Below are 21249 nucleotides of genomic sequence, written 5' to 3' on the forward strand. Positions count from 1 at the left end.
TTGGGGACACAGAGATCTAAAAAATGAAAAGCCAGATGTTGCCCATCAGGAACTTACAGTCTAGTGGGAAGAATAGGGCCATAAAATATTTTATTGCTTTTGTCTGTCTCCTTTACCAAATTTCCCATCATCCAGCATAGCGGCTGGCACATAATAGACATCTATTCTGTCTGTTGTGGAACTGGTGACTCTAGGTGCAATGTGAAGGTAAGCCTAGGGTGTTGTGGGGGCCTGTTGGAAAACCTAAGTCAGACCCAGAAGGGGAGTGGTAGACTTCTCCGGCTGACCTAAGTCCTCAAAGATGAAAAGGACTTCACCAGGGAAGGCATTCCAGGCAGAGGGAGCAGTAGATGCGCAGGCACAGGGGGCAGGGAGCAAGGTAGGATGTAGTGTTCAGAGTCTGGAAAGCTGCTAGGGGCCAGATGATAGACAGTTGTGCTAAGAAGATTGGGCTTAATCCTGAGGGCAGATGAGTAAAATGTTCAGATTCGCATTATAGAAATGTCACTCAGGTGGCACTAGGAAGAGTGAATTGAGGGGAAGCCACATTAATAGGTAGAAAGACCAGTTTAAAGATTGCTGGAATAATCCCAATGAGAACTGGTAAGAGCCTAAGCCCAGTGGCTAAGAAAAGTAGGAGACAAATTCAAGAGGGCTTGGGAAGTAAAATCCACAAGACTGACTGGTCAGCTGGATGGAGGGGCAATGTTTGGGCCCATCAGAAGATGGTGTTGCCAGCCACCTAAGTAAGGCTAGAGAAGGAAGAGCAAGGGCTGGAGAAGTAAGGTAATGAATTTGTTTGGGAGATGTTGAGTTGGAGATGCCTGAGGAACATCCAAGTGAAGGTGTTTGGTCTTACGCAGATGGACTTGGAGCCCAGGAGAGACCTGAGTTAGAGGTGCAGTTTTGGAAGTCAGTAGCATATAGGTAGTACTGGGTATTTGTTATCGTTAGAGTAGCTGAGCTCACTGAAGGATAGTTTACAGAGAAAGAAGAGAAGAGGACTGAGGGTACCAGCATTTGAGTTGCAGAGAGAATAAAGCGAGGCCTCGGGAGAGACTTGGGAGTGGTCAGAGAGGGAAGAGGAAAACCGAGGAAGCTAAGAATAGGAGTAGTCAGCAATTTCCCAATGAAGTCAACTTGCTTTATAGAATCTGGGTTGCCCGCAAGGGACCACATTGTTATACCTAAGCTGCCATGATTATGGGAGGACAGTCATGTGCTTTTGCAACCTCTTGGTAAAGAGTCTTTTTTTTTTTTTTTTTTTTGAGACAGTCTCGCTCTGTCACCCAGGCTGGAGTGCAGTGGTGCGATCTCAGCTCACTGCAAGCTCCGCCTCCCGAGTTCACGCCATTCTCCTGCCTCAGCCTCCTGAATAGCTGGGACTACAGGTGCCCGCTACCACAAAATCAACTAATTTTTTGTATTTTTAGTAGAGATGGGGTTTCACCATATCAGCCAGGATGGTCTCGATCTCCTGACCTCGTGATCCACCCACCTCGGCCTCCCAAAGTGCTGGGATTACAGGCGTGAGCCACTGCGCCTGGCCCTCTTGGGCAAAGATTCTTAAGGCTGGATTTGAGGATCTGTGCTTTGGAGCAGTGGTTCCCAAAGTCCCTGGATAAGAATCCAGTCTTACCCTAGAACCACTGTGTTGGAATATCCAGAAGGGCCTGAGAATTCATTTGCTCAGTAAGCATTCCAGGTGATTCTTCTCATGAGGGAAGTCTGGGAATGACTCCAGACCACAGGTTCTTTCCAACTGCACAAACCACACCCCCACTCTGCCACCCTACACACTAACACCCTCCAACCTAAAGTTCTTGAGAATAGCCATGACCACGAGCCACTGTTACTGATGGAACCTTGTCATGAATCCCTCAGATGTGTGGGGATGAAAATACTAACCCACTGACTGAACAGAGTTTCTGAACAACTGAGTATTTGGGACTCCAGTGGAAATTCTGCACTGAGATTATTGGTCCAGCTCTGCTTCTCGGAAAGGTTTTAGACCAGAGCCCCTCACTGCCCCCTGGTGTAGACAGTCTGATTGCCTACTCCATTTTGTGGAATAATGGACCTGACTGTAATCCAACATGTTTTTTAAAGCTAGCATATGTTTCAAAGCTGACTATTAAAGAAGTGTGGAAGAGGTACCATATGTAGACAAAGACGACGTTTTTGGGCAATTGCCATGGAAAGAGCTGGCTCTACTTTTTTATATATTTAAGACCTAACACTGCTTCGTGTCCCCAGCAGTGGAATTCATGAAGCATGCTTAATCTTTCCTAAACAATTGGCTTTGGGACATTATCTTTCTAGGAAAAATAGAAACATAAATTATACTCACTTAAAGATTGTAGAGAGAAGGGATCTACTGAGTAGAAAACTCAGGAATGTGCCTCTAAGGAACTTAGGGATTGCTCCTTTTTTGGGTTCTTTTATTTCATGAAAAAATAGATAAATTTTGGCTGGGTGCCATGAGTCATGGCATTACAGAGTGCTGTAACCCCAGCACTCTGGGAGGCCGAGGCAGGCGGATCACCTGAGGTCAGGAGCTTGAGACCAGCCTGGCCAACATGGTAAAACGCTGTCTCTACTAAAAATATAAGAATTAGCGAGGCGTGGTAGCGCACATCTATAATCCCAGCTACTCGGGAGGCTAAGGCAGGAGAATCACTTGAACCCAGGAGGTGGAGGTTGCAGTGAGCTGAGATCATGCCACTGCACTCCAGCCTGGGCAACAGAGCAAGACTCTGTCTCAAAAATAAATAAATAGATAAATAAATAAATAAATTTTATTGTATATATTTAAGGTATGCCCAAAGGGAATTAAATCATCACTTCATAAAGATACCTGTGTGTCCATGTTCCTGCAGCATTATTCACAAAGCCAAGATATGGAAACAATCTGTCAGTGGATGAATGGATAAAGAAACTGTGGTGTATGTATACAATGGAATATTATTCAGTCTTTTTATTTTATTTATTTGTTTATTTATTTTTTGAGACAGAGTCTTACTCTGTTGCCATGGTGGCAGTGTAGTGGTACAATCATGGCTCACTGCAGCCTCAACCTCCCAGGCTCAAGCGATCCTCCCATCTCAGCCTCCTAAGTAGCTGGGACTATAAGCATGTGCTACCACACCTGACTACTTTTTTCTATTTTTAGTAGAGATGAGATCTCCCTATGTTGCTAAGGCTGGTCTTGAACTCCCAAGCTCAAATACTTCTCCTGCCTCAGCCTCCCAAAGTGCTAGGATTACAGGTATGAGCCACCATGCCCAGCCTTCAGTTTTAAAAAAGAAGGAGATCCTGCCATTTGCCACAACTCAGAGTTATTTTAGAATGAGAGATTGAAGGATGGTGCTGTCTGGTGATCCCTTTCAGACCCATCATACGTACTTCAGATCTAAATATAGTGAAGGCTTGTTCTTTCCTCCATTCATTCAGTAAACAATTATTGGGCACCTGTTTTGTGGCAAGATCTGTGCTGGGCACTTTCTTTGTCCTTAGATATCTTTGAGACATCAAAATAACTTCAGGGTGAGCTCAGTTTGATCCTGGAGGACAGGAGTTGAGTATCTCGTGCAATATTAAAGCTATTGTAAAGGCATTGCTGGTGACTTCCCATTTCCAGTTTAGCTGCATCCTGAACTATTGTTTCCCTTCCTGAAGAAGCCAGATAGCATGGGAATTATTCTTACACCTCAAAGTACCTGGTGTAAAGTGGTGAAAGCACCAACCGAAGGCCAGCTGGCTTCTGGGAGTAAAATCAGTACTTGACATTCAGATTCCACGTTCGATTCTTGAATGATCTGTCATATAGCCTATCATTTGACTCTTAGCACAATTTTGAAACTTAAAATTAGTAATAATAACTAGCAGTATTATTCCTCTTATACAATGGAAGCTGAAGTTCTGGGAGGTTAAGTGCTTTGCACAAGGTCACGTGGTTAGGACATACTAGAGCTAGATCGAACACTAGTTTCCCACTCTCGATTGAGTGCTCTTTCTGCTGACAGAGCTCAATGGCCTTATAACCACCTCATCTCTCCCCCTTCCCCATCTCGGAATGGCTTAACCAGGAAGATGTAAGGAGGTGCTAAATGAAGAGAAGAGATTGCAGCTAGGTGAAAAGGTACAAGCAACTGCTGCTCGAGGGTAGCTCCGAGGGCAGGGGTGGAAGGAGAAGGGCTGGTTCATCCTCCAGCACCCATTTCAGATCTTCAGAACTGGAGAGCCACCTCCCGCATCAGAGGACATACAGCTCATCTCTAGGCCTCTTCCGTTCAGAGGGAGGCCTGGAAAGGACTACTGACTTTTGCCAGCTCTTTGAGCTTTTTGATAGGTATTTCTACAACAAACACTGCTTTTACTTCTTTACCTATTTTTTCCCCAATCTGAGGGATGTAAGAAAACAATTCTAGTAGTTTTTCAACCCTAAAGGCATTTCTAAAACTAAAATGAAACAGTGAGAAATTAATTCCTTCGTTCAGCTGTTAGCCCTAATTCAGAGTTAGATGACAGGTCCATGTCCATCTGACGCAGTAACAAGAGGTCTCTGGGCCCCTCCTGGGAGCCCCTTGGTGCTTTGGCTTTTTTATTTTTTCCCTCCTTATGGATGAATCGAATCTTCTAATCCAGTATGTACCTTAGGCCCAAAGATAAAAAGATGGGTGTCTTTGCACACACAAACACACCCTGGGCTGACTATAAATCTGCTCCTTGCCTGAGTATAGCAGAAACAAAATAAGTTGCTTCCTCCTCAAGGGAGGAATTGGCATTTCTTGCACAAGGAAGGGGTGAGAGGAGGCTCTACTGGCCTTTTCGAACTTACTTCTCAGCTAGCGAAATGAATAACATCCTGATTGGCCTCGATGGAGTAGAAGTGGAGGGAAGGAGGGGTGATCCTGACCCCACGCTCGCTCGAGGCGCCAGCCACAGCCTCAGAATCTCTGTACCCGTAGGTGCCACACTTGGCACACAATGAGACTGTGAGTTGAGGGGAAGTCATAACCAGATTAACACAGCGATTTGGGCACTTTTCACACTTTCTAACGAAGTGGGCTTTTGACAAGGCCTAAGCAGAGCCTTCTCTGCAGGCAGGCCTGGACTCCCCACCCCTCTCCTGTAGGCAGTAAGGCCTGTAAGAGGAAAGGGCAGAGACAGACCCAAGCCTTGCTTGCCCTCTGCAGCTGTGCAGAGAAGGCCTGGTGCCGCAGCACTCCCGCCAGGCTCCTAGGCTGCTAGCGGGAGGTATGAATTTCTCTTGTTTGCTTTAATGGAGTGTTAACCCCCCGTCCCTGGAACTCATGTTAATGCCTAACACAAGACTGGAACTGCAGGGAGAGGCCAAGGGACTGGCGGCTGAAGGCAATTTGAGGATTGACCTCATGGGGTGGGGAGAGGGAGGAGAGGAAAGGGAGACACCAGTTGAATGTCTGCTGGATAAACAAGCCGGATGTAATGGGCCCAAACCGATGTGCAAGACCAAGGTTCTGTCTGCTCCTGCTTCTGTCACAGGCCACGTCCTGTCCCCTCCCATCCCTGGGTCTCCATTAAAAGAAGAAATAGAACCAGATATACTCTAAGGGGACCAACAGTCAAAAAATGCTTTTGGGGACAGGTCAGGGGGAGGGAAGTAGGGTGTGAGCAGTGATTCTGCAGCTTCCGTGCACACAGATCCCCTGAGGGTCTTATTAAAATGCAGCTGGTGACACAGGAGGTCTGGGGAGGGGCCTGAGCAGCCACCTTTCTCACAGGCTTCCAGGTGATGCCGCTGCTGCTGGTGGGTGGAGCACACTTTGAACAGCAAAAGTATTGAGCGCAAAATTGGGTTCTCCAGTCTAAGTTCTGCCCTGCTGCACTTCCCTGCCCTGATTTCCTCAACTGTGAAATGGGGAATAGTAATCGTTGCCTTATCTTCCTCTCTAGGGGGTGTTGTGAGGATTAAGAGAGCAAATGGCTGCGAAAGCACCTTGTGAAGGGTAGAGCAGTGTGCAGCATGAGGGATTATTATCATTGTTAAGACGACTACGCCTCGTTGCTCACCCTATGTGTTCTTGCAGCTTCTCAACTTTTCCCTCCTTTCTCCCTGGTTTCCACGCCTGGGCTGCTGAGTCAGGGGGACCAGCCAAGGCTGGCCAAAGCTGAACAAATACTCTGACATGTCGAGGCAGGAAATGACAGTTCCCAGGCAGCCCCGTTTCAGGTGTGGAACAGGCTCCGAACACACCTTGTGTGATAAATTCTAGTGATACCAAGCTGAGCTCTACCCCCACCCCCAAAGGCTGCAAGACCAGGACCTGAGGCTGAAAGTCAGAGGAGTCCCTGTGAGATGAGGGCCCTGAGCAAGCACTGGCCAGATTGTAGCAAGGTCACTCACCAGGCCACCCCACTGGTTCCACTTCCGCACCCACCTCTGGCAGCCATGATGCTTCTGCAGCGTGCCAGTTTGTTCACTGAGACCTTCACAGAGGGTCGCACAACCACCCTGGACGGTGAGAAACTAACGTGACTGAGGCAAGTCACTGAACTACCCTGAGCCTCAGCTTCCTTATCTATGAAATGGAGTTGACAGCATGTGTCCTGCCTGTGGTAAAAATTGCTGTGATCCCACAAGCAAAAGGAAAGAAAGAATTATGAGAAAATATGCACTTATTCTGTGAAAATATGTGAGATATTCATGAGAGACTTCCTGTTCCAGTGGACTCTTCCACCGCCCTTGAGTGGGGAACATCCAGGCTTCACACCCATGCTCAGCCCATCAGCCCTTTATGCAAGGTCCTCTGCCCACCTGAAGCCTCAAGGCCTGATGGAGACCATCCCCAGCCACTCCAGCGAGTGACCCCTCCATTGTCCAAAACAGTGCTGCTGCTTAGCCTGCTCTTCTCAGGCCGAGTCTTTGTTGAACAGCTTCAGTGTAAGGGCAGGGAAAGTCGGGATTCTGTAATATACTTTGCCCCCAGTCAGAATGGCAGGCCAGGCCCAGATCTTCATCCCAAGGCCCCTGCACCTGAAAAGCTGGTACAGGTTTGTCCTTTGGAGTGAGCTGTTGGGTTTAGGTGGTCGAGAGAGGTGGAAGGTTGACCACACACTCCAAATACACGTTTATTGCCCAAGCTGGGAACACCATTTTAAAGCCCACATGGTTAGGAGACTACCAAAATAACAAAGCTAAAAATGGGTCAGGCATCAAACTAGTCAACTCCAGTACCAGCAGGCACATCCAGGACCCTCCCCTTCAGGGCAGGTGGACTCCTCCTTTCCTTTCCCCACAGCTACTGTTCTAGGGCCTTAGAGGAACAAATAGCCGCTGGCTCCAGATCGGAGCCAGCGTGCCCACCCATCCCTCCCTGCTCTTTGAAATTCCCAAGGCCAGCAGGGGCCCAGGCCTGCAAGCTGCGCCTCCAGACACCTCCGCCAGCTGGGGAGGCAGACAGTTCACACTCTGAGGAAACACAGATCCTCAGAGGAGAGTAAAAGATCAGAAATAATCCAAGAGGACAAGCCACTCCTGTCTGTGTGTATATTGGGTTTCACATCTGAAATCCAGTCATGGTAAATCTGGGTTTTGAAACATCTTCTTTGATTAATAAAAACAGAAGACGTCTTGGCCCCAGGTTTCAGACTTCAAAGTTCTCAGTTGAGAGCCTCGTGTTTGGCTTATTTGTGGAGCACAGAAATCACAGGATTTAGCTGCGTTGCTCCTTCCACCCCCTACCACCCAACTGCAAGAACCACTTAAAAATTCTGGAATAGAAAGACGGAGCTGAAAACCCCCTCACTGGCACTGCAGCCATAGTTTCCGAAGAAAAATTCAGCACGGTAGTTTTAGTGGAGAAATGACAGGCTTTGGAGCCAGATGAACCTAGGATCCGAATCCTGACTGTACCCTTGACCTTGTCACCTTGAGCAACAATTTGACTTCTCTCTGGCATAGTTTCTTGAACTGTAAAAATGGGAACAGTAACATCTGCCTCATAAGGTTATTGGGATGATTTAAAGGCAGTAGTGTGTATAAAGTAACTAGCTATGCCTGATGCAAAATGGACACCCGACAAATGTTAGTTATCTTACCTTTCCTGATACCTGACCACAGACTTAATTATTTGGAATGAGGACTGTCCTAGAAAACTCAGTTTGAATGCTTGCTGTCTTGAGAGATTCAGTTCCTTGTTTTTCCATTGAAGGAATTGTTAGGTTTCCGAGGATAGTTTGTCTTGCAGTGTATTCCGAGCCCTGCCATAGGAATCCTATCACAGCACTGTGTGTATGTTTTCTATCCACCCGAAGAAGCAGGCCAGAGCAGCCTACAGGAAACATTTTCTTTCTTTCTTTTTTTTTTTTTTTTTTTTTCCGAGACTGAGTCTCACTCTGTGGCCCAGGCTGGAGTGCAATGGCGCAATCTCGGCCCACTGCAACCTCCGCCTCCCGGGTTCAAGCGATTCTCCTACCTCAGCCTCCCAAGTAGCTGGGATTACAGGCACCTGCCATCACGCCCAGTTGATTTTTGTATTTTTGTAGAGATGGGGTTTCACCATGTTGGCCAGGCTGGTCTCGAACTCCTGACCTCAGGTAATCCACCCGCCTCGGCCTCCCAAAGTGCTGGGATTACAGGCGTGAGCCACTACAACCAGACAGGAAACATTGTCATTGCAGCCCAGCTACAAAATGATTCTTCTCTTCTCACTTGGAAGGGGAGAAATCATGAGCATGCCAAGTTTAAAACAGAAGAGTAAAGGGTCTCTGGCGTCCAGTCTGGGAATGCCAGTTTCAGCCTGACGTGGAAAGCTCCCTTGTTCTCTGAAGCACCTCCATGTTTGTTCTGAATGTGCAGCCAGTCAACATTCCCCTTACTGGGACCTACACTGATGACTGATCTCTTGGGCTCACAGCCCTGCTCAATGACCTCATGATGTGTGAGGGCCTCAGCCATTTCTTGACAGTCATGAAAAGGTATCTCCTAGGAAGCCGGGCCTGTTTATCCAGAGGTTAGTTGTAGGGAGGGGAGACAAAGAGGACAGGTAAAGGGACTTGATTTTAAAATCAACTCCTTCCAGAGTTGTTCTTCTAGCCCTTTCTGATCTGATTATGAAATTTGTACAGAGGCGGAATCGTTTCTGCCATTTTTCACACACAAGTTGGTGCACATTCCTAATATGAATTAAAAATAAATATGCCATGTGTACACACAGGGATGAGTCAACATTGCGTGCAGCCGGCCATGGCCACTGGGAGAAGAGTCAGACATGGGCCATGGAGCTGCAGGCTCACCTGCCCCCGGCTGAGTAAGGACCGAGCACAGGACTTGACAGAGGAGGCTCACAGCAAGGTCAGGGGTCAGGCACCTTCCACACTTCTTTTTTAAATTATTATTATACTTTAAGTTCTAGGGTACATGTGCATAACGTGCAGGTTTGTTACATATGTATACTTGTGCCATGTTGGTGTGCTGCACCGTTTCCACACTTCCTGTGGGCCCACCGCCTGGTCCCAGCATGAGTGCTTCTCCCAGGAGGCATTGTTTTCTTTCTCATCTTTTTCTTTTCTTTTTTTTTCCCTTAAAAAATGGATTACAAAAACTGTAGGCCAAATGCAGTGGCTCATGCCTGTAATCCCAGCACTTCGGGAGGCCAAGGCGGGATCATCACTTGAAGCCAACAGTTTGAGACCCAGCCTGGGCAACAAACAAGACTCCATATCTACCAAAAAAAAAAAAAATTAACAGGTGCCTGTGGTTCCAGCTACTTGGGAGAGGTGGGAGGATTGCTTGAGCCCAAGAGTTCAAGGCTGCAGTGAGCTATGACTGCACCACTGCACTCCAGCCTGAGTGACAGAGTGAGACCCCATCTCTAAAAAAAATTTTTTTAAATAATAAATAATGATACAATTAAAAATACAAATAAAATACAAAAAAAAAAAAAATGGAAACATCTGGGCACAGTGGCTCAAGCCTGTAATCCCAGAACTTTGGGAGGCCGAGACAGGTGGATCACTTGAGGTCAAGAGTTCCAGACCAGGCCGGACGCGGTGGCTCACGCCTGTAATCCCAGCACTTTGGGAGGCCGAGGCGGATGGATCACGAGGTCAGGAGATGGAGACCATCCTGGCCAACACGGTGAAACCGCATCTCTACTAAAAATGCAAAAAATTAGCCAGGCATGGTGGCGGGCGCCTGTGGTCCCAGCTACTTGGGAGGCTGAGGCAGGAGAATGGTGCCAACCCGGGAGGCGGAGCTTGCAGTGAGCCGAGATCGCGCCACCACACTCCAGCCTGGGCGACAGAGCGAAACTCCGTCTCAAAAAAAAAGAGTTCCAGATCAGCCTGGCCAACATGTTGAAACCTCTCTCTACTAAAAATACAAAAATTAGCTGGGCGTGGTGGCACATGCCTGTAATCCCAGCTCCTCGGGAGGCTAAGGCACAAGAATCACTTGAGCCCGGGGGGCAGAGGTTACAGTGAGCTGAGAGAACGCCACTGCACTCCAGCCTGGGCAACAGAGTGAGACTCCATCTCAAAAAAAAAAAAAAAAAAAAAGTAGGAAACATATGGAAAAGTATAAAGTAACAGAAGAATCCCCTGTAGCCTGACTACCCAGAGACAGCGCGGTTAGCATTTTGTGGTGAATCATTTAGAATGTTTTTCCATGTTTCTTTTACATGGTTCAATAATAATAACTGTATACTTTTGTCTTTTTTTAATTTAACATTGTATCTTAAAGAATTTCTAATTATAAACATCATGTTTATGACTACCTAATATTCTACTGCAAGAATGAAGTCTAATTTTCTTAACAAGTACCGTATTATGGGGCTGTGTTAAAATGGCAATGAGTGTATTTATGCATGACAGTTGTTGCTTCCTAGGTTATTTATTTCAGCTAGATTTCTGGAAGTGGCATCCCTGCCTAGGTCAGTAGTAGTTGGGCACGTTTTTAACTTTTTTTTTTTTTTTTTGGATACAGTGTCTCCCTCCATCACCCAGGCTGGAGTGCAGTGCCGCCATCTCGGCAGACTGCAACTTCCACCTCCTAGGTTCAAGTGATTCTCCTGCCTCATCCTCCTGAGTAGCTGGGATTACAGGCATACACCACCACGCCCGGCTAATTTTTGTATTTTTAGTAGAGTTCTGCTCTGTTGGCCAGGCTGATTTTGAACTTCCAGCTTCAAGTGATCCGCCTGTCTCAGCTTCCCAAAGTGCTGGGATTACAGGTGTGAGCCACCGCGTCTGGCCTTGATTCTTAATACATATTGCCAAATTGCCCTTCAGATAGCTTACACTAGTGATGTTCCTGCCCAGAACAGTCAATCTCATTCCATTCTTACCCATGTTGAGTATAATTCTGCTTGTTTATTGAAGAATTTAGGGAGCTAAAAAGTTCTATCCCCACCCTCAGATGTGGGGAGATCAGAGCTAAGAGGTTGCTTCACCTACTCTTCTGTGCCCCCTGCAGGCATCCTCAGAGAAAGTGGGGTGCACATATTCACCATATGCTTTCACTCCCCACCAAAGGCCTTTGCTATGTAATTGACGCATAACCAGTCAGCCTTACCGGTGGCGTTGCCCAGGCTCCAGTATTGCTCCTCTGGCTGCTTGCCTCTGGCCCAGTGTTCCCTCAGTCACTCTCTTAGCCTTTCAAAGAATCCCACTGCCCCTAAGAAGAGCTGCTTACAGAGCCCTGGAGTAATCCTCTAATTTTGAATGGGCCTGTATAGCTTACAAAGCACTTGTCAAAAGACAAAATTATAACAAACTTCATTATAGATCGAATTGGCTTTTATTAGTGATTCATGAATCTGTGCAGCCTCCATTCTACAAAATAGAATGAGAACTCCCACTGGGCAATGGGACAACAGTGGGTTTTATAAGGTGAGACCAAGGAAACAAAAAAAAAGCTCGTTGGTTAACATCAGGTTACTTCAAGGTTTTCTTTTCTTTTTTTTTTTTTTTTTTTTTGAGACGGACTCTCTCTTTATTGCCCAGGCTGGAATGCAGTGCCGCGGATCTCATTGCAACCTCTGCCCACCAAGTTCAAGCGATTCTCCTGCCTCAGCCTCCTGAGTAGCTAGAATTACAGGCATGCGCCACCATGCCCGGCTATTTTTGTATTTTTAGTAGAGACGGGGTTTCACCATGTTGGCCAGGCTGGTCTCAAACTCCTGACTTCAGGTGATCCACCCACCTCGGCCTCCCAAAGTGCTGGGATTACAGACGTGAGCCACCGTGCCTGGCCAGGTTATTTTTTTGTAAAGGATTAAAGTCTACCCTGACTCAGTTAGACTGAAATCTCCTATTTTCTGGAATAGCTGGTCTGTTTTGGGATCTGTCTGCTTCCTTGAAGTTTCCGTTTGATTATGTGACATTTAGCATATGGGTGATTCCATTTCATTTTGGTCTGGTCTGTGGGGCCTAGTGCAGAAGCTCAGTTCAAAACAGTGGCCTCCCATAACTTTTCTTTTCTTTTCTTTTCTTTTTTTTTTTTTTTTTTTTTTGAGGCAGAGTCTCAACTTTGTCACCCAGCCTGGAGTGCAATGGCACAGCCTCGGCTCACTGCAACCTCTGTCCCCTGGGTTCAATAAATCTCCTTTCTCAGCTTCCCAAGTAGCTGGGACTACAGATGCACACCAGCACACCCGGCTAATTTTTATATTTTTTAGTAGAGATGGGGTTTCACCGTATTGGTCAGACTGGTCTCAAACTACTGACCTCAGGTTATCCACCTGCCTCGGCCTCCCAAAGTGCTGGAATTACAGGCGTGAGCCACCATGCCTGACCAACTTTTGTTTAATAAAGTCTTTCCTAATACTATCTGATCTGATGCTCACAGCAGCCCTGGAAGCCAAACATTTGTTTCCCTGTTTTATAGGTTTATTATTTTCCTAGGCTGCTTTAAGGAATTACCATAAACTTGGTGACTTAAAACAACAGATGCATTTTCTTGTATTTCTGGAGGCCAGCATTCTGAAATCAGGGTGTGAACAGCGCCATGCTGTCCTTCCTTGCCTCTTCCGGCTTCTCACCGCTCCTAGCATTCCTTGGCTTAGGCAGGATAACTCACACCTGTCTTTGTCTTCACATGGGCTTCTTCCTTCTGTGTCTCTGATCCCCTCTTTTCTCTTTTAAGGACACCAGTCATTGGATTTAGGACCCACCCTAAATCCAGGATGATCTCAACTTGAGATCCTTACTTACATCTGCAAGGACCCATTTCCAAATAAGGCCACATTCTGAGGCTCCTGCTGGACATATCTTTTGGGAGGTCGGGTGGGGTGGAGCACCATTGTACCCATTGCAGTGGATGAGGAAAGCAAGGTTCAAAGAGGGGAAATGACTCTCCCAAGGTCATGCAGTGAGAAAGTAGCAAGAGCTGGCATTTGAACCCAGGTCTTCTGCTCAACATATGCCTTTAATTGGGTAAAAACAAGACTCTTATGTTATAACTGCTGATCGTTATCTGGTTTGTAGAAAACGAAATTGGTAGCTTTTACCCTAGGATACCTCAAATATCAGACACCATTTTCTGGAAGTATATTATTATTAATGACATTGAAACTATTAGTGCCAATGTGAACCCCTTAGATGGGCATCATTTATTTATTTTCTGTGTCATAAATGGGTAAATTAAGACCTAGAGGGATGATTCTGCTGAGAGAGAAAAAGAATAAAAAATTTTTTTAAAAGACCCAGAGGGAGTAATGACTTGCCCAGAGTAACCAGAAAAGTTAATGGGAGCGTTCCAGTTATGACCTAGACGTAATCTATGTTCTAAGCTTTAAAGTGTGTATTATGCAACTGCATACATTGCAGTTGCGAAAATGGCCTCCTTGCCAAAATAACTATGTTAGATTGCAAAGAAATTCTTAGTTCCATTGCTATTGAACCCCTCTTCCCTGGCTCAGGACCGTGTTGGCCACACCTGGCAGTCTGCTCATAGACTTCTGACTAAGGAATAGCTCCTTCTCACTGGAGTCCTTGAGGGCCTGTGAGAACAGATGTGCGTGCTGTCACCACACCTGGCACGTCAGCGTCTCCTGGCTTTTCAACATTGGTGAAGGCATTTCTTTGCTGTATTGGTACCTTTCCTTTCTCCGCTCAGTTCACTTCTAAACATGAGTGGTATCCTTTAAGAATAACCTAATGCCCAAAACCCAAACCCCACAGCCAAGTGGATGCATATGGGACAAACATGGTTCACTGGTTGTCACAAGTTTGGTGAACATTAGATAATCGGAGTCATAAAAGATTGCTGGAGTTCAGGCCCCTTTGCTCTACCTGTGGATATGGGAGGGCTATTATCTTGGGAACCAATCTAAAGGATTGAAAGGGACAGATGGGGTCCTCATATCCTCTCACCCTACCTGCCTTCCCACAGTGAACTAATCTGTTAGTCATGACATAATGCATATGACATATTACATACATGTATGTGTGTATTTTATATATATATGTATACATACACATATATGCACATGTATACACACACATATATATTTATATACACATATACAAACACACACATATATATATACATATTACACCCAGAGGGATTAGTGACTTGCCCAGAGTAACCAGAAAAATTAATGAGAGAGTTCCAGTTATGACCTAAATGTCTTGATTTATAATCTATGTTCTAACATTTAAAGCGTACATTATAATCATACATTGCAATTGTGAAAATGGCCTCCTTGTCAAACTAACTATGTTAGATTGCAAATAAATTCTTAGTCCAATTGCTGTTGAACTCCTCCTCCCTGGCTCAGGACCATGCCATATGATACACATATAATATAATATAATATCTGATATATATCTATATCTATCTCACTGTGGGAGAACCCTGACTCATATAATTGGCCATCAGATGTGTCCACAGGTATAATATATAATATAGCTGTGGTATATATAATATACCTGTGGACACATCTGATGGCCAATTATATGAGTCAGGGTTCTCCAAGGAAATGACTAATAAAAGAGATACCTACAGAGATGCATAGATATAAGAAGATTTATTTTGGGAATTGGAAATGGAGGTCAAGCAGTCCCACTGTCTGCTGTCTGAAGGTGAAGAACCAAGAAAGCTGGTGGTGTATAACCAGGGGAGCTGATGGCGTAAGTCCTGGTCCAAGTTCAGAGGCCTGAGAACCAGGAGTACCAACGTCCAAGGGCAGGAGTGAGTGTCCTAACTCCGACAGAAAAAATTTGCCTTTCCTCCACCTTTTTAATATATTTAGGCCCTCAGTTGAATGATGCCTACCCACAATGGTGAGGGCAATCTTCTTTCCTCAGTCTACCAACTCGAATGCTAATCTCTTCCAGAAACACCCTCCCAGACACACCCAGAAATAAGCCTTACTGGCTATCTGGGCATCCCTTAGCCCAGTCAAGTTAACATATGAAATTGACCATTGCACCAAGAAGAGCTAATGTCCTCAACCTGTGCATTATAGGAACCAGCTTGTAGTGTGGAGAAAGGGGTGCTCCCCGCAGCCGCAGTCTTAAGCTCAGTTTGGTGAGCAGTTTGGTAAGCTTGCCAAGGAGGCTCCCCTCTACACTGGTTCCCCTTATCATGCCTGGGATCATTTCTTAGTTATTGTAGACGTCATCATCACAGCCTCTCACCCAGGAGGGCTTACATCTTGCAAAGCACTGCTTAATGCCGGTTTTGCTTTTGGTATCTGGCCTCCCTGGTGGTTAGAAATCTGATCAACAGGCTCTCAGCAAAGTCCAGACCTGGGCAGAACCTCATTAATGCAAAGCGGAGGCTGTGCCACAGCCTCTTAAATAGCTAGAGTGTGATTAGACGCTATCAGCTTAGAGGAGCATCCTACCTGTCCCCCTCCACCTGCAGTCCCTAGGCTTCCCTTGCCCCTTTAACAATGGTATACAAAGGCAAAGCACATGTTCCCCCAGCCTCCCCGGGAGCTACCAGCTTCCCAGCTGTCACAGCATGCCTTTAATGGGTTTGTGAAATCCAAGAACCTGACCCATTTCTCCTCTGGGGAAAGAGTATAACACAGGATGCCAAGCTGGGAAGCAGGATTCGGGACGCTCACCTGGATGAGACCAACTCTCTCTCTGCCATCCTAGACAGATTGTTTTGTTTTTTCCAATTTCCAGGATCTCCAAATCTAAAATAAGTGCACAGAAGGCAGTAAAATCGTGACATTGTTTTCTGCTCACTTATCTTCTTCTTCCTTCCTCTCTTTTAATTTTAACTCCACTTTCTGCCTACTCTGACCCTAGATATTCAGGCTCTGGTACCCCACCCAAAGGGTGTTGACTCTAAAGTGACTGTCAAATTTCATCATCAGTCAGTAAACGAACCTGTTTTGAGCAAGCATGATGTACAAAGTTCTGTGCCTATTTTCATTATGGAGGAATCCATGCCCTCGGGGGCTTTTAAACTAGTTAGAAAAGCAGTTTATGTGAACAGTGCAAGGCAGTACGGAAATAAGGCCACAGGAATGATCTAATTAACCTGGGGTCCACAGGTGGGTTTCAGAGGCATCCATAGATGCCCCAACATTGCTTGCATAATTTTGTGTCTGCAAGCACACATTTTTTGAGTAAGTGCTTAGCTTTCATCAACTTCACCTGGAAAGAGAGCACCTTTTGTACCTGTAGAGTTTGAGCAAGAGTAGTCTTTATACCTTCAGTAGTTGAGCAGGTAAGACTTGAACTCATTCTTAGAAAATGGTATTTAGGGCAGGAGGCAGCCCTGAAGGCAAAGATCCCCAGGAGATAGCCTGCGAAGACAGTTGCACTTAGAACCAGGTGCCTCATGTGTCTGAAACTCAGTAAGATGGAAATCTATACAATGGTGATCATTGCTGCTTCCCATAGTTTGGTGAAGTCACATAAGCTCCTCTTTCTTTCTTTTTTTTTTAAGCTTACTCTGAACCTTGTACAGTGCTTGACACATATCATAGTGGACACTAACCAATATTTGAGGTATGTGCGAGTTAACTGAAATAACAAATGTGAGAGGGCTTTGTAAATAGCAGAGCACTACTTCAACAAAAGATCTCTGTTGCCAAGCGTGTGTATTTTGTCCTTTGCAAACAGCCTGCACTAAGTGAGCATCTTCTCCTCGCTTGAAACTGACACTTTCCCCTGTAATGGGACTCAAAGGGCCAGCTCATCTGATGGGGTATCCCTGGGCTGGTCAGATGAATGATAGCTGTGCTGTCAACGTGGACAAGATGTGCAGTTTCCTAAGAGCCCAGAGATGACCTCACCCTCCAAGGGCTTGGCCTCTTCACCCCAGTGCCTGCTGAAACATACCTGCAGTCTTGCCGTCACCCTGGGACAGGCAGATTCCAGGAGCACCTTTGCCGTCCTCAGCAAAGAGGCTGCGAGGGGTGGAAGGGAAAGAGACAGCGGGTTTGACAGAGCCTCTGATGGGACTCCTTCTGGCAGGATAAGCAGGGCCACCGATGGCATCCTCTGTATGACGTCTCAGGATGGCAGAAATGATCAGGTGCTTCTTTGCTGAACACTTCTGGTGTCTCCCATCTTCTCTCCTCGACTTCCTAGCTGTGCCCATGCTAAGAGAGAATAGACCTACTATCAATTTTTTTTCCTCCCATGTGCCATCCCGTATACAGGGTGACTCATCGTCATCACCACCAAACTCCAAGCAGTGGGAAGGATTTTTAAATACCATTGGTTGAAGGTGACAGGAGTTCTCAAAATGGTAGGAAAGATAGAAGTGGTTTACACATATAACGGTTCTTGACCAGGCACCGTGGCTCATGCCTGTAATCCCAGCACTTTGGGAGGCCAAGGTGGGTGGATCACTTGAGCACAGGAGTTTGAGACCAGTCTGGGCAACGTGACGAAACCCCATCTTGACAAAAAATTAGCTGGGCATGGTGGTGCGCACCTGTAGTCCCAGCTACTCAGGAGGCTGAGGTGGTAGGATCACTTCAACCGGGAGGTTGTGGCTGCAGTGAGCTGTGATTGCGCCACTGCACTTCAGTCTGGGCTGAAGAGTGAGACCCTGTCTCAAAAAAAACAAAAAAACAAAAAAACAAAAACAAAAAAACAGTTCTCCACTGCAGGTGCTGCTGAGGGAAACAATGTGTGAGCTGATAGAATGAGCTCCAAGCAAAGAATTAGAAACCCTTGTTCCAGATCTGTTGCTCAGAGACTCTGAACATGTCACTTAACTTCTCAGAGCTTCCAGTTTCACCACCATAAATGGGGAATAGTACCTCTGTGACCTCTCAGGATCATTGTGATAGTCAAAATTTATGATGATGCCTCAAGTGGTATAAAGGCGCACATATTTGTCATTAAGAACATGTACGTGAACACACCTATGACGTACAGAACACTCACTGTGTGTCAGGTCTTTTACATTTATCTACTGCAGTCCTCACAACCGTCCTATGTGGTTGTATTGTTTTTCCGGTTTTATGGATGAGGAATCAGAGACGCATGCCTGGAATCATACAGCTCACATGCGTTAGTCTTTTCTGAAGTCCAGGCCTATTTCCATCCTCCACTATGACACTAGCTCGTAATTCTTTTCTCCTGTGTACTGTTACTTTATCCCTTAAAATATTACATACCCCTCTGGCCTTTACCATCTCTTATGGACTGGGCCCACTCTCTTACCCTAACCTTTCTTGCTATAACATTGATTGATTGACTGATTGACTGACTGACAGAGTCTCACTCTGTCACCCAGGCTGGAGTGCAGTGACTCAATCTCAGTTCACTGCAACCTCTGCCTCCCAGGTTCAAATTATTCTCCTGCCTCAGCCTCCCAAGTATCTGGGATTGCAGGTGCACGCCACTATGCCCAGCCAATTTTAGTCAAGATAGCATTTCACCGTGTTGTCCAGGCTGGTCTCGAGCTCTTGGCCTCAGTGATCTGCTCACCTCGGCCTCTCAAAGTGCTGGGATTACAGGCATGAGCCACCATGCCTAGCCCAATTTCTTTTGTTTGTTTTCTTCCTGCTTTGGCTTTTGATATTCCTCTTGGTCCTGCTATCAGCTCCCCTGCCTTGGTCTCTGAACACAGTATATGCAAACATTAACTGAACTCCTTTCTAGAGATAGACCTTCTACTCTTGTTAAGTGAGAAAACAAATGGTCATTCTCTTCCCAATTTTCCAGGCTCTGAAACATCTCTGTCCATAAGAAAGCTGAGTGTATAGCAGCCAGGTGCAGTGGCTCACACCTGGAATCCCAGCACTTTGGGAGGCCACAACAGGTGCATTGTTTGAGGTCAGAAGTTCAAGACCAGCCTGGCCAACATGGTGAAATCCCGTCTCTACTGAAAACACAAAAATTAGCCAGGCATGGTGGCACGTGCTTATAGTCCCAGCTACTCGGGAGGCTGAGACACGAGAATTGTCTGGACCCGGGAGGCAGAGGTTGCAGTGAGCTGAGATCACACTGCTGCACTCCAGCCTGGGCGACAGAGTAAGACTGTCTCAAAAAAAAAAAAAAAAAAAAAAACGCTGAGCGAACAGGGAGGAGGAGGGCCACATTTTCTTGTTATGATTAAGTCCCCGTGTCGCATGCAGACCCTTCAGAAAAATGATGATGCTGTAGCACTGTAGCACGAGATCTTGTCAAATAAGGTCTAGTGGGGGAAGTGCTGGAAGTGGGGACTTTGCTTAATCTCTTCACTCCCGTGAGACAGGCAAAGGGTTATTCATTCTAGTTTAGAGATGGAAAAGGAGCTACAAGGACTGCCCGCGCATCATGCAGTGAGTAGGCAGCAGAATCAGAAGCTTAGTGGATGTCAGCAGCCCTGTGTGTCCCTGGGGAGCTAGGCACCTGGGAGTTGTTGCCAAGGGTGGTCAAGTGTTGGCTCTGAGATTGGCACTACCAGTGCACAGCTCTAGGACAATTCAGGCCTTGGGAGAATCATCTGACACCCAGCCCCACACCCCCAATTTCCAGAGCCTAGCTTACCAGATCTACAGCCTGACCCTACTTGGTGGAGAGAGGTGGCATAGGGAGCTCCCCATTCGCAAGTCCTACCTGACAAGCTGATCCCAAGCAACCCACTCCCAAGGTGGGCCTCTTCTTGGGGAAACGCCCTTATAGATGCTGTCCATTCTCGCAGTGCCAGGAATCTTCCCTACAATGAGGTACGAGATAAATCAAAGCCAAACTTGGCTGATGAAATTCAGGAGCCAGTAGTGACCCTTGCCACACATATAAATCGCAGTAGGCTGGCCAAGGGCCTTTGTCTGGCCAGGAGAGTTCAGGATTATCTGGTCCTCTTTGCTGATATATGGAGTCACCGGCTGTCGGAGTGTTTACGAACGGTTATCACCTCAATGCTGTGGCCATTATCAGAGGCAGGGCCGCCTGCCGAGGCTGGGGCTCGCACCCTCTCTATTACCACCTGTCATTGGCAGGGAGTGTGTGCTGACACTGTCCAGTCCTGACTGCCTGGGGAAGATAGTTTCTGACGGCTGATCAAAGAGGAGAAGCAAGGCCTGATAAAGAGTGTGTGTTTCGTGTACTTTTAACTTTGGGAAACGTTGGCATTTGCATTTTTTCCCCATCTTCCTGGTGCTGGCAGGAACCAAGCCCAATAAATGCGGTGGATTCAGTTACCTAATCACTGGGGAAATGGTATGTGCTTAAAGCAACAGAGCATGACTATAATCTCCTTCCAAGAGAGAGTGGATGAAATAAGCTTTCACAGAAGACTTGCTGTATAATAAAGTAGAATAATTCAAATTCGGACTTTGAAGTGATCTCGCATGTAAAATCTAATCTTAGCGTTCAGCAGAACACTACAGACTTTTTGGAACTGGGGAGCAGCTTTGGCTTAAGGACAGATCCTTGCCGAAGATGCTATCACCCACCTCTTTGCTGGTATCCCCCAAAATAATTCCCTGGTTGTTCATATGCCCTTGGGTAGCTGGGAGACCAGGTGGCGAAGTAGAACGTGTTCTCAACTGAGGCATCAGAAGAGCGAGTTCCTGGACCTCGTCTGCCACAGACTTGCTGTTCCATCTTGGGCCATAACTTCTCTGAGCTCCAACTATAAAATGAGGAGGTTGGTTATAGGTTATAGAATGTAATGGTTAAGAAAGCTTTAAAACCATTAGGCTATATAACCCCTTCTTTAAATGAAAATTTATTTGTTTATTTGTCTATAGAGACAGGGTCTCGCTCTGTTGCCCAGGCTGGTCTCAAACTCCTGGCCTCAAGCAATCTTCCCGTGTTGGCCTCTCAAAGTGTTGGGATTGCAGGTGTAAGGCA

The 21249-nt window shown here is 46.3% G+C and overlaps 2 protein-coding genes across 5 annotated transcripts in view; one reads left to right on the forward strand and one right to left on the reverse strand.

Moving 5' to 3' along the window:
* The window catches only part of BCAS3 (breast carcinoma amplified sequence 3), a 764111-nt gene that overhangs the window by 716713 nt on the left and 26149 nt on the right, over nucleotides 1-21249 (forward strand). The window lies entirely within an intron of this gene.
* On the reverse strand, nucleotides 14998-21022 carry LOC105539051. Its single transcript, XM_011979149.1, has 3 exons — nucleotides 20850-21022; nucleotides 16062-16136; nucleotides 14998-15187 (listed from the first exon to the last, which is right to left on the reverse strand). The coding sequence occupies exons 1-3, from the start codon at nucleotides 20998-21000 to the stop codon at nucleotides 15015-15017; spliced, it is 399 nt and encodes a 132-aa protein (XP_011834539.1). The 5' UTR covers nucleotides 21001-21022; the 3' UTR covers nucleotides 14998-15014.

The sequence above is a fragment of the Mandrillus leucophaeus genome, unplaced genomic scaffold (assembly GCF_000951045.1).
Source record: "Mandrillus leucophaeus isolate KB7577 unplaced genomic scaffold, Mleu.le_1.0 Scaffold20, whole genome shotgun sequence".
NCBI classification, from domain to species: Eukaryota; Metazoa; Chordata; class Mammalia; order Primates; family Cercopithecidae; genus Mandrillus; species Mandrillus leucophaeus.